Source organism: Canis aureus, chromosome 1 (assembly GCF_053574225.1).
Source record: "Canis aureus isolate CA01 chromosome 1, VMU_Caureus_v.1.0, whole genome shotgun sequence".
In the NCBI taxonomy this organism is placed as follows: Eukaryota; Metazoa; Chordata; class Mammalia; order Carnivora; family Canidae; genus Canis; species Canis aureus.
The window spans coordinates 112,831,019-112,843,473 of NC_135611.1; the positions used below are offsets into that span (position 1 = coordinate 112,831,019).

General features: G+C 55.2%; 1 protein-coding gene across 16 annotated transcripts in view; it reads left to right on the forward strand.

The window, feature by feature from the left end:
• Positions 1-12,455, forward strand: part of POU2F2 (POU class 2 homeobox 2) — a 95,474-nt gene that overhangs the window by 58,335 nt on the left and 24,684 nt on the right. For 4 of the 16 annotated variants that reach the window (XM_077850360.1, XM_077850367.1, XM_077850381.1 and 1 more), the window contains exons 1-5: positions 749-878; positions 8,044-8,109; positions 8,214-8,248; positions 8,382-8,438; positions 11,748-11,864. In XM_077850360.1, coding sequence (XP_077706486.1) covers positions 812-878; positions 8,044-8,109; positions 8,214-8,248; positions 8,382-8,438; positions 11,748-11,864 — 342 coding nt within the window. In that variant the 5' untranslated portion in view covers positions 749-811. Of the gene's footprint in view, positions 1-748; positions 879-4,623; positions 4,709-8,043; positions 8,110-8,213; positions 8,249-8,381; positions 8,439-11,681; positions 11,865-12,102; positions 12,382-12,455 lie in introns of those variants that run through there. The other 12 variants (XM_077850308.1, XM_077850319.1, XM_077850365.1 and 9 more) reach the window with 6 other exon arrangements.

The following is a 12,455-nucleotide window of genomic DNA, read 5'->3' on the forward strand; positions in this document are numbered from 1 at the left end:
GGGCCCGGAGCGCAGTTCGGAGAAGGGCCAGCGGGCAGTCCGGGGTCCCCGGGCTCCCCTTGCCGGAACCACCTCAGGCACCCGCATTTGCCACCCCCCCACCCCCGGCAGGCAGGCGTCTTGCCACTGCGGGCCAAGGCCCCGCCCCGTCGCCCGCGCTGCCACTGCCCACGGGCTCGGCTTCCTCTCAGTGGACGGAAGCCTCACCTGCTGACAGGTGCATGGCTGAGTACCTCCCTTCCCACAGCCTTGCAGGACCGCAAATGTCTCCTGCTGTGCTTCTTGGCTTCAACGCTTTGGGGCTCTGGGCCTGCTTTTGGGCTCTGGGCCTTGGGGAAGGCTACCTCGGCTCTCTGGTCCTCAGTCTTTTCGTCTGTAAAATGGGGCAAGTACCAATCGCCTCAAGAGATGGTGTCTGTCAAGCTTGGCATTGGGAAAACCCCTCCACCCCCCAAAAACGCTTCTAGCCAGTGTTTGGGATTATTGCCGTTGTTGTAATGGGCCCACCCTCTCTCCCAGACCCACATGCCCTGTTCCAGATGTGTTTGCCTTGGTGGAAGCAGCTGGAGGGCTGGGGCAGCTGTGGCAGGCACCTCCTGGAGACTCAGCTGGAGGAGTCAGCTCCTCCAGCCTATTTGCCCTGTGCCTCACTACCCCCACTTCCCCAACATACACATGATTTGGGGTCCACCGCCTCCTGAGGTGGGCCTTTGGGCCAGAGTATTTTCCCTTCTGAAGGGGGCGGACCCTGTGGTTTCCTCCCTGGGTGACTTCCGGCTGAGAGGGCTTGGCCCCCAGAGAGGGCGGGGAGATGACACAGTTGTTCCCCCGGCCCCACGGGGCGGGCAGCATGGTTCACTCCAGCATGGGGGCTCCAGGTAAGGGGCCTGGGGCCAGCGCCTGCTGCCTGCCCTGCCCTTCCTCCTTAGCTGTCTCCTCTAACTTTGGCTCTGAACCTCAGCAACTCCCCTTTTCCCACCCTAGGTCCCCACCCTCAACTCCTCTTCCCTCTTCTCTTCACTCCAGACACCTGGGGGCTTTTGATCCCCCCCCCATCTCTGCTGCAGTGTTCTGAGGGCTCTGGGGGTGGGGGTGGTGAGGATGGAGCCCAGTGCCTGTAGCAGGCTCTTATATGGAGGACCAGTGGGTGGGCTTCTTGGGTGGGGGCTACAGGGTGGTGGGAACCCTGAGTTGCAGGACTTTACAGTGTACGTGAGTTTCTGTGTGTGTGAATGTGAGTGGCAGTTCTGAGTCCTCTGAGTGTGACTGTCATGTGTCTGTGTGTGAAGGGCTGTTGTGTGTGGCATTGTGGGCTAGCCTTGGCAATGATCTCTTGGCTCACAGCCTCACTTCATTTGTCTCAGATGTCACCTCCTCAGGGAGGCCTTCCCTGACCTCCCTGTCTGGACTGGCAACCAGTCCCGCCATTCTTGGTCATCACCTTGCCCTGCTTTGTCTTTCTTTTATGACATGTATCACTGCCTGAAAATTTATTATATGATGGTTGACTGAGTGACTGTTGTGTGCCAGGCACCACACAAGATGATTTGTATTTGTTGGCTCATTTGGCAAAATGTGTCTACTTCTGCATAATGATAGTTATCTCCCAGCAGTACTGATGGGACAGTTAAATGAGGTAATGTGTGTAAATGTTTAACACTGCCTGGAAGACAGCAAGCATCAATACTGCATGATTGTTTCATTTGTGGCCATATAGGTGTGAGTGTTGGTCTATGTCACACTCGTGAGAGTCTGCAGGGACAAGTCCTGGTTGGACCTGTGCCATCCTATGTGCATCTGTGTGCGCAGGCATCCCTGGGATCTTTCAAAAACATATATTTATTGAGCAGTTCCTTGCTAGGTGTTGGAAATAGAACTGAAAAAGGCAGCTTTGGGGCTGTCCTGGAGCTCCCAGTGGGGGAGACAGACGTGTTGCCAGACAGTGGAGGAAGCACAGGCAGAGGGGTCAGGGCTTGGATGCTGGAGACATGGGGAGCTATGGGAGCCCAGAAGATTTGCCCAGTTGAGCCAGAAGGGTGTCACAGAGGGCTTCCTGGAGGAGGGGACATCTGGGCTGAGATGTGAAGGATGAATGGTATGAGCAAGGCAAAGGAGGTAAAGGAGGGGATTGAGATGGAGGGAAGGCTACTTGCGGGATGGCACGTGATTATTTGTTGCGGTGACTGTACATGCAATTGTATATGCGTGTGCGCACATACAGTGTAGACACAGAGATCCCGGGTGTCTGCACATGCATGCCATATGCTCCACCATGGACTCGTCCCTACCTGGGGTTGAATGGGAACCTTGTACATGCTGGGTGCTGAGTTAGACCCCTTACTGGGTATTTTGCACATAACTGCGGTGCCTGCAAGGCCCACCTGGGTTCCCTGCCTGGATGTGAATGAATACACTGCATGGTCTCAGGCAGATCACTCATCCTGCCTGGGCTCAGCTCCACACCTGTGAATTAGGCTTAGGGGTCCACCCTGGCCATCTCCCAGGATGAGCTGATTCTGGGTGTGGGAGTGTGCACACGTGTGTGTATATCTGAGTTGCCTAGGTATGTGTGTGTCTGCATATCTGTGTCCATCTGTGTATCTGTCTGTGAGTGACTCTGGATGTGTGTGTTCACATCTGTGTGCATCTGAGTAACTCTAGGTGTGTGTATGCGCGCATGTGTGTGCATGTTTCAGTTGTGTCTGAGCGACCTGAGTGTATATGTGTATGTACATCTGTATCTATCTGTATTTCTGTCTGTGAGTGACTCAGGTGTGTGTGCATGTGTATGTGTCTGAGTGATCTGAGTGTATGTGTGTACATGTATATCTGTCTGTGAGTCACTCTGGGCCATGATTCGGGATGTGTGTGTGTGTGTGTGTAAGCACAGGTGTGCATTACATGTCTGGGTGTGTGTTTTGCATATCTACCCATGCCATTGTGTCTGGGTGTATGTCTTCTCTGCCTGGGATCTGTGCACACCTGTCCCCGTGGTGTTTGCATGGTCTCTGTCCTTGTCTGGGGCCCTGCCTGGCTGAGGCTGTGGTGTGTGTGTGAAGTAGCAGCCTGTTGTCAGCACAGCTGTGGGGCCACCCTCTCTTGTTGTGTCTGCTGCCTACTATCTCCATCCCTCCCTCCTGACAGCTCAGAAGTGTTCGCTCCCTTGAGGCCACCCAGGGACAGATGTGGGGTAGTGGGGGTGTGAGGTGCTGCTCCTAGGGACGCAGGGACCGGGCCAGCTGGGCCCACAGAGGTTCCCGGCAATGAGAACCCTGCCCACAGGGGCTCCCAGGCCACAGCCTTGATTGAAGTCAGCTCTGAAGGCAGGAGACCCAGGGGACAGGCTAAGAGGGGCCAGGAGGGGTGAGGGGCAGCCCTTGGGCCCTCTATATTTAGCCCCATTTTCGGTAAGTGCTAACGAGAAGCTGGCCCAAGTCTGCTAAAACCGGCTGGGGGAAATGCAGAGGAGAAGTGAAAGTCCGGGGAGGGAGGGGCAAGGGAGAGGTGGGGAGGGCGGAGGGGACCCAGAGTCCCAGGCCTGAGGCAGTGGGGCAAGCGAGTGTGACCCCAAGGGTGTGGGTAGCCCTGGGTGTGTCTCACTCCAGGGTGGTGGGATACAAGGGGCCCAGTAGAATTCTGCATTGCTTTCTCCTGCCTGGTCCTCTAACGAGTTAATGCACTGCCTGGGATGGGAGAAGGAGGGTGACTAAGGTCATATAACCAAGCAGCCTTTCTGTGTGAAGGAGGCTTTGAGACGGCTTCAGAAGGCACCAGGGAGCCAGAGCATATTAGGATCACCTGGTGGGGGGTGGGGGTGGGGCTTTGCAAAATCCAGATGTCCCGGTCTCACCTTGTCCCTGTGAAAGCAGAGTGTCTGGGTGGGAATAGGTGTCCTTATTTTTCTCGAGTCAAGAGAGAGAGGGTCCTGGGCCAAGGCTGACAGCTGCAGGACAGGCACCTGGGCCAGCCTCCTAAGGGGATTGCCAACACCCTCAAGTGTTAGGGCATCGTTTGGCTTTGGATCTGCGGTGGAAATGGAGTTCCCTGTTCATCCTTGGTGGGGATAATTTGATTCTTTTCTCAGGCTGGGTTCTGATGGAGGAGGAGGAAAGAAAGCAGGATGAGCTTGGGCCAAGGGCAACACTGGCGAGTTTGCCGTCAGCCCAGCCAAATGCTGCTGTAGGGGTGCCTGGGCTGTGTGTGAGTCGGGATGGGTGAAAGAATTAGGGAGAACAAGGGAAAGAGTTTGGAGATTTCCTCTCATGCCGCCTTTGCCTCCTCAGCCACTATCCCTACAGAGAACCTTAAAGCTTTGGGCTGGAGTTGTGGCTCAAGGTCATGGTGGCCGGTGGCAGCAGAGAGAGAAGCTTGTCTGGGACAAAACTGGGTCCTGATCCGTCTGAAACTCTTGTGTGCATTGCTTTATTCCAAAGGCACAGTCCCAGCCAGTGCTGTTATGACACCAGTGTGGGCTCTGAGGAGCTCACAGTCTGGGGCAGGGGGAGGCCACTGTCCAGGGAGACAGGGTGTGTTAAGGGGCAGGGGCAGGGGGGTTCGCAGATGAGAGAGACACTGACCACCCGAGGAGTCAGGGAGGACCTCACAGAGGAGGTGATGTGTGAGCTGGGATCATAAAGAGGAGCAGGAGTTTGCAAGTGGAGAAGAAAAGGTCGCCATGTGGGAGAAGAGTGGAGGCAAAGTCCGCGGGGTACCCATGTTCACCCGACCCACATGTCCTGGGCTGGGCAGGACCCCATCTAGGACAGTCACAAGGGGAGATGCTCGGCCAGTGGGAACTGGGGTGGAGGGAGCCACCGCCAGAGAGGACAGAGCCTGTGCTAGGTCCTGAAGGATGAGCAGGAGGTCGCCAGGTGGACAGCGTGGGGGACAGCCTTCCAGGCAGAGGGACCAGCCCACGCCAAGGACTCAGGAAACTGTGTTAAATGGCAGAGAGACAGCAGGATGGAGGCAGGGGCAAGGAAAGAGAGAAAGCTGCGGGGAGGGACATTCTGCCGACATTTACCACCTATTCTGAGCTGGGTGATGCCAGGGACCCAGCAGTGAGTCAGAGCATGCCTGCCCCCCGGTCTGGTGGGAAAGGACAGGGACACAGAAGGCCATGGCCCTGTGGGCTCAGGGCTCGGCACGGTCGTGGGAAGCTGTATTATTTTCCCAGGGCAGCCCTAACAAAGTGCTGTACACTGGGTGGCTTAAACAACAGAAATTAATTTTCTTGAAATCTGCAAGCTAGAAGTCCAAGATCAAGGTGGCAGTGGGGTTGGTTTCTGCAGAGGCTTCTCTGCTCAGCTTGGGATGGCCGACTTCTTCCCTGTGTCTTCACGTGGTCTTTTCTCTGTGTGTCTCTGTCCCAATTTCCTCCTCTTATTAGGACACCAGTCATATTGGATTAAGGCCCACCCTAATGGTCTCATTTAACTTAAACCTCTTTAAAAACGCTATCGGGGCTTTACGTGGGGGAGATGGGGAGCCGTGGAAAGGTTCAGGGCCAAGTTGTGGGAAGGATCTCCTTGGGGCCAGATGGACACAGGTGGGAAGTAGGGGCTGGGGACAGGGTTGGGGCAGGGGTCTCAGGGATGCTAGCAGGGGTGGAATGCAGGACCACGCCAGCATTAGTGGTTGTCAGGAGCTGGGCCAAGTTCTGGGCCATTTAGAGGTAGGATTAAGCAGGACCCCTGCCTTTGGTGTCCCAAAGTCAGGAGTGGGGTCTGTCACCTGGCACCAGCACCTGGTCTGTCCCCCTGAGTTTCTCAAGATCATTGGCCACTCACTGCCATCCAAGTGCCTGGAAACAGGACACGAGCTCCCAAAGCATCCTGACCATCTGTTCCCCACGCTATCTTCTCACCAGTCTATGCTTAATAGTACTATGTACTGGCTTTTTTTCTTGTTTAGCTTTTAATTTTTTCTTCTTTTTTAAATGTGGAAACATAGCATACCAACAGCAAAGTGCTCAAATTTTAAGGGTGCTGCTTGATGAATTTTTACCTGTGTGTGGAACCACATAGCCACCAAGCAGATCATGATACAGAACATTTCCCTCCCCCTGCAGGCCTCCTCACGCTCTTTCCCCATCAACGACCCCTGAAAGTTACCCATAATCTCACCTTGATCATCAGATATCATCTTGCCTGTTTCTGAGCTTCCTGTAATTGGAATCCTACCATCTGTCCGCTTGTGTGTGATGTCTTTCCCTTGGTGTCGTGCCTGCAAGATTTAGTGGTGGGTGTGAGGCAGGGGTTTGTTTCTTCTCTTGCTGTGGGGTGTTTCAGTGTATGGACGTACCACATTGTGTCGATCCACTGATCGGCCTTGGGGGCCATTTCGAAAGAGCACATATGTCCATGGACTTGGTTCCATGGTGGGCGGGACGTTCCTCTGTCTCCTGGGGACGCTTGAGCCGACTTGAGCGGAGCAAGCCGAGCGGATGTGCTGGGTCCTGGGGAGGGGGTACCTCTTCAGCTTTCCTGGATTGTGCTTGTATCGATTTACACTCCCATGAGCAGTGTGTGAACTGGCTTTTTAATCAGGAATTTTAAACCCGAGTGGTGTTTCATGTCGAGTAACCCTCAATTGCAAAATTCCTGGACATTTTCCCCCCCAGTTGCTGAGGACGTCCTAGCTCTCTTTAGCTGACCTTCTTTAAATATCTTGGGCACAGAACACGCTTGATTTGGACAGCCCCTTTGATAGGGCATTGCGATTTAAGCAGGGATGTAGAGTGAGTTGTGGGGGAGACCTTCGGGTCAGAGTCAGGGTTATGAGTAAAGTCGGAGGCCAAACTGAGAGTCAAGGTCAGATGAAGGACTTGTAACATCTGGATGGGAGCTGGGATTCAGGTGGATCAGGGGACTGAGAATGGGTAGGGTGGAAGCCAGGGTTTGTGTGGGGTCTAGGACCAGAAGGGGTTGGGCTCGAGTTGGCCTCAGGGTGAACTTGAGTAGGGGTGACAGCTGGAGATGAGGTGGGTGGAAGTCACAGCAGGGGTCCACTAGACCGTAGCAGTCCTGATTAGAAGCGGGAACCCTGGAGTCATGAAGACAGGTGTCTAATCAGGGCACCTCTGCTGTCTCTCTGTGCTTTTGGGTCCTCAGTTTACTCCTCTGTAAAATGGGGGTAATATTAGCACTAAGCTCTGAATCATACTTAACGCTGTGCTCAGCACCGGTAAGCACACTCACCTTTCCATTATCAGCATCAGAGTGTTGTGAGGAGAGAGCGTTGCTTCGTGTCCTGGTGCCAGCTTGCTGTTTGCCACCTCCCCTCATTTCCTGGGTTTACGAGACTATGGAATGGGATCATGTTTGTAGGGTGGGGCATGCAGGTTGGATTTGGGCGTGCAGTTGGGATTCAAGGCGGAAGTCCTAGGTGAGGCCTAGGAGTGAGTCTGAGGGCCTGGTCAGGGGCAGAGCCGGATGGTGTTGAGGTCGGAGTTCCCAGTTCCGGGTGGGGCTGCTGGCTGGGCCTGTGTGCTGGATATGAGAAGGGAGGCTGGGGGGCCGGGTGGGAGTCAGGTGTGGACAGGAACATTGCGGGCTGGGGGAAGGGCCGAGGGTGCCGAATCCCACGCAGAGATCAGAAGACTCACTCCTTTGGGGATGCTGCAGCCCTTCACACCCCCAGGCTCCACTCAGAGTGGAAAACATGTCTCACCCGAAACCTGGTGAGGCAGGACGGGTGCGCCTCAGGAGGAGGCCCAAGGCTGACTCGCTCCTGTGGAACATCACCCACCTCCTCCTGGGCACTGATGTCTTCTCACGACCACTGGCTACCTCCCACACCCCCCTCTCTGTGCCACCTTCTGCAGGGGTAAAAGGGACCAGGCAAGACTCCCAAGGCCTGAAGGCCCCTTCTTGTCTTGCCAGAGGCGCAGTAAGAAGGACGTATCCCCTGGAAAGAGGCGTTTACGAGGTGGCAGGGGGTGCAGAGGGATTTGGAGAGAGGCCGGGGTAGTGCTGGAGGAGAGTCCAAGAGCCCCCCCCACCAGCTTCCCTCACCCCACTTACATCCCTCTTCTGTCCCCAGAAATAAGAATGTCTAAGCCCCTGGAGGCCGAGAAGCAAGGTCTGGACTCCCCGTCAGAGCACACAGGTGGGTGGGTAGGGGAGCAGGGAGGGAAGAGGGCCTGTGTGATGGGGGAGCTGCGGGCATATGGGGGGCACAGGTGACAACTCACTGTTTCCCTCTCATTGCAGACACTGAAAGAAATGGACCAGACACTAACCATCAGGTCAGGCGGGAGTGGTGGAGCAGGAGGGGTGGGGAGGGGGAGAAGGGACAGAGGGCGCCCCTATGGGGGAGGGGTGGGGTGCCAGAAGCTGCTTCAGCTCACTCTTCCCATTCCCCACCCTTTTTCTCCCCAGAACCCCCAGAATAAGACCTCCCCGTTCTCCGTGTCCCCAACTGGCCCCAGCACCAAGGTAAGCATTTATCAGAACAGCCTGGGCAGGGGGACGAGGAGGGTGTCCTGTGATGGGTTTGCATCTGTGAGAGGGTCCCGCATGCTCCTGTGGGCCCTGGGCCTGAAGGGGGTGCACAGAGCCCTGATACCTTGGTGACAAGGCTCCTCCCGCCCCTTCTCACACTCGGCTCCCGCCCCAGGCCTGTGACTCACCCAGGCTCCTTCCCCTTCCCTGGGGGGGTGGGGGTGGCCAGGGAAATCCCCCCCAGAGCCCCAGGGCGATGAACAACAGGAAGCTGAGGGCCCCGCCCCCATCCCAACTTCCCTGACAGGGGCCTGCCCCACCCCCAGCCCCCCAACACACATACCCAGGGGCCAGCCGATGAGGGGGGCACAGGGGCGGGGGGACAGACCCAATAAGGATGGCTGAGGATGATGAGGAGGCTGGAAGTGGCCAGAAAGAACAAATTCCTAATCCAGAGGGGCCCTGCCCGCTTCTGGGCACTGCTGGGCTTCCTGAGGTGTCTGGGGTTTGGGCCTCCAGGCCCCAGCCTGGTGGGTCCAGAGGCCTGAGGGCGGAGGGCAGGGCAGGGGCGGAGGGGTCCTGGGTGAGGGTTGGGGTTGGGGTAGGAAACTATTCTGTAACCTTGGGAAAACCACCCCTACCTCCACTGGGCTTCTCAGCTTCCTCTTCTCTAACACGGGGGGCTATCAGGTCCCGGGGCTTCTGAGGTACCCTGTGCAGCTTCGTGGGTGGGTGTCTTGTGCTGAGTGAGTAGGCCGGGCCCAGGGGAGAAAGAAGGGCTCTGGCTCTGGCCTCCTTCCCTCCAATCTCAGGTGCAGTTCTGGCCTTAGCCCTTGGAGAGGAGCACGTGTCCATCGCCCTGACCATCTCCCTCCTCAGCTATGTCACAGCAGCCCTGCTTCTCTGTGAGGAAGCCAGGGTGGGGGTGGAGGGGTGCCCTGAGAAGGAGGGGTTCTCCCTACCCTTCCCTGGCCTGGACCCCCGTTCCTCAGGAAAGCCCGAGGCAGAGAGGGTGTTGACCTCTGACTCCGGGCCTTTGTCCACACCTCGTCCTGTTCACTGGGTGCCTTTCTTTTACCCGACTGCAATGATTTACGTGCTCCCATCATGATTTCAGACACATTCACGCACCACCACGTACAACTACTTACATTGCACTTGTGTTAATTGGCTTCATTTTAAAAAACATTTTATTATGGAAAATGTGAAGCAGATACAAAAGGAGAAAAAAAGAGTATCATGAAAATAAGCCCCCAGGTACGCATCAATCAGCTTCAACAATTTTCAGCTCATGAACTGGCTTGCTTTTTCAACAGCTCAAATAAATGTTTTTTAAATGGAAATTTCACGAGTGGAAAATCAGAATCTCTTGCCATGGAAATAAATACAATGATTTTTTTTAAAGTAATCTCCACATTCAACGTGGGGCTCGATCTCACAACCCCGAGATCAAGCGTCGGTGCTGCACTGACTGAGCCAGCCAGGCACCCCAACACAATGATTCTTAAAATGTACCCAGGGACTCTTGCTTGCTGACGAGTCTAAGCCTGAGGCTTTTCCTTCATTTGTTTAAAAGTCAGATGAGCAGTGTTGGGGGTGAGGCATTAGAGCCATCTTAGCAGCTAAGGGAGGCTTTCTCAAGAGCAGAAAGGATGAAAGAAACCTGAAAGAGGACTAACATCCTCACCGTGTTGTTGGATGTGAGAAGGGAAGTTTCTTTAACTTTTAATTAAAATATGACACACACAGAGATCCTCAGTGTATGGCTCTGTGGATTTTCACAAACTGAATACCCGTGTTGCCAGCACCACTAGATCATGACACAGAACACAACCAAACTTCCAGAGGCCCTTGATTCCCCACCAGGGGTTGCTGCATTCCTGTACCCCTTAGACTTTCTGACATCTGTATCCATACCCGGGGGGCATACCCCTCACCCTCTGTTATCTGGCTTTTTCCAGGCCTCTGTTCATCTCACTCTGAAATTCAGAATGCCACACCCCGCCAAGCTGCTGTGTCACCTTGCACAAGTTGCTTTCCCTCTCTGGACCCCCTTTTGCAAAATGCTGCTGGGATCTCTGCAAAATGCAGTGTCCCCTCTGGCCCTGAGCGTGTGATTCTTCAAGCCATGCCTCCTCCTCCCACCCTGACATCTCCTTTACCACCTGACCTCCCAGGCAAGCCCGCTGTGGTCTGGCCTTTCTGTCTAGGCGAGTAGGAAGGCCAGGACTGCTCTGTGCTGGTCTGGCCTATGTGTTTGGTGTGAGATGCCTCTACATCCTACACAGAGAGATGAGGAGGGGCTCAGCGCACTTCTGGGGCAGAGACTGAAGGCTGGCAGCATCTGGACCACATCTGGCCTACATATGTGCTTTACTGGTCCTGCCAATGTTTTTGTTTTTGTTTTTTAAGATTGCTTTTTGTTATTGCTTTAGATTTTTGTAATGAGTTTATTTATTTATTTATTTATTTATTTATTTATTTATTTATTTATTCATTCATTCATGAGAGACACACAGAGAGAGGCAGAGACATAGGCAGAGGGAGAAGCAGGCTCCCTGCAAGGTGCCTGATGCAGGACTGGCTCCCAGGACCCTGGGATCACAACCTGAGCCAGAGGCAGACGCTCAACCACTGAGCCACCCAGGTGTCCCTTGCTTTAGATTTTGTAATGGGTGATTGGTGGGAACAGAGGAGGAGATGGGCAAGCTTAGCCTTCCTCTTCTGCCCATCTCACCCGTTTGTACTGTCTGTCTGTTTCTATACTCATTTGAATTCCAAATCCATGTATATATAAAATATATATATATATTTATATATATATATATATATATATATATTTTTTTTTAATAACCTAAGGCCCTTTCTTCCAATGAAGCCTTACTCCATTAATGAGAGATGCACCTCCGGCTAAAGCCGATGACCAATGGGGACCTAGAATTCTATTATTGGATGTCATGAGCCCCCTACTGGCACATTTCCCATTTTACAGATGGGGAAACTGACACACCTCCCAGAGGGGGAAACTGCTCTTCAAAGGTGCCCCTCTCCTGTAAGGAGTTTGGGTGCAGGGGATGTGTTAGCTCTACTACTGATTGATGAGGAACCTGAGGCCAGAGGAGTGGCCTAAGATCCTGGCCAGTCAGTGCAGGGTCTTGCCTCTGTACCCCAGTGCGCTCCTCCTATTCCAGCCCAAGGCTGCTGTTGCCACACACATGCCCTCTCTTTGGTTCACAGGTGGGCATTCTCTCTGGCCTCCACTTAACATTCTGGGGTCCCGGACCCTGCCTCTCTCCCCCCCAGATCAAGGCTGAAGACCCCAGTGGCGACTCAGCCCCGGCAGCACCCCCGCCCCCCCAGCCGGCTCAGCCGCATCTGCCCCAGGCCCAACTCATGTTGACGGGCAGCCAGCTAGCCGGGGTAAGTACTTGGGCAAGGATGGGGATGTGGGCATAGACCAGCCACCTCCCATCTGTTACAGGACCAGGGGGTGTCCCACCAGGGCCTCAGCTACTCTCTCACACCTGCCTCCTGCCCAACTCGGTCCTCCTGGAAGACTTGCCATCTAACCTGCTTGGCTCGGGCACTAACCCCTGTCTGCCTTCTCTGCTCCTCCCTCTGTCCCTCCTCTGGCCCTGCCACCCTGCGCCCCCCACAGCTCACGGCGCTGATGCCAGCACAGCAGCAGCTCCTCCTGCAGCAAGCGCAGGCCCAGCTCCTGGCCGCCGCCGTGCAGCAATCCAGTGCCGCCGCAGCCGCCGCCGCCTCCTCCACCTCCTCCTCCTCTTCCTCCTCCTCTTCCTCCTCTGCCTCCTCCTCGACCTCGCAGCCCCCAGCCTCCTCTGGGGGAGGCGACCTGCCACCACCACAACCTGCCAGCCAACCCCCTGGGACCCCACAGCTCACCCTGTCCCAGCCCATCCAGCTCACAGCACAGGTAAGGGCAGCCCTGGGGGGCACACGCCCTCCAGTGGAGGGCCCACAGAAGCCCGGTGTGCGGGGGCTGACTGG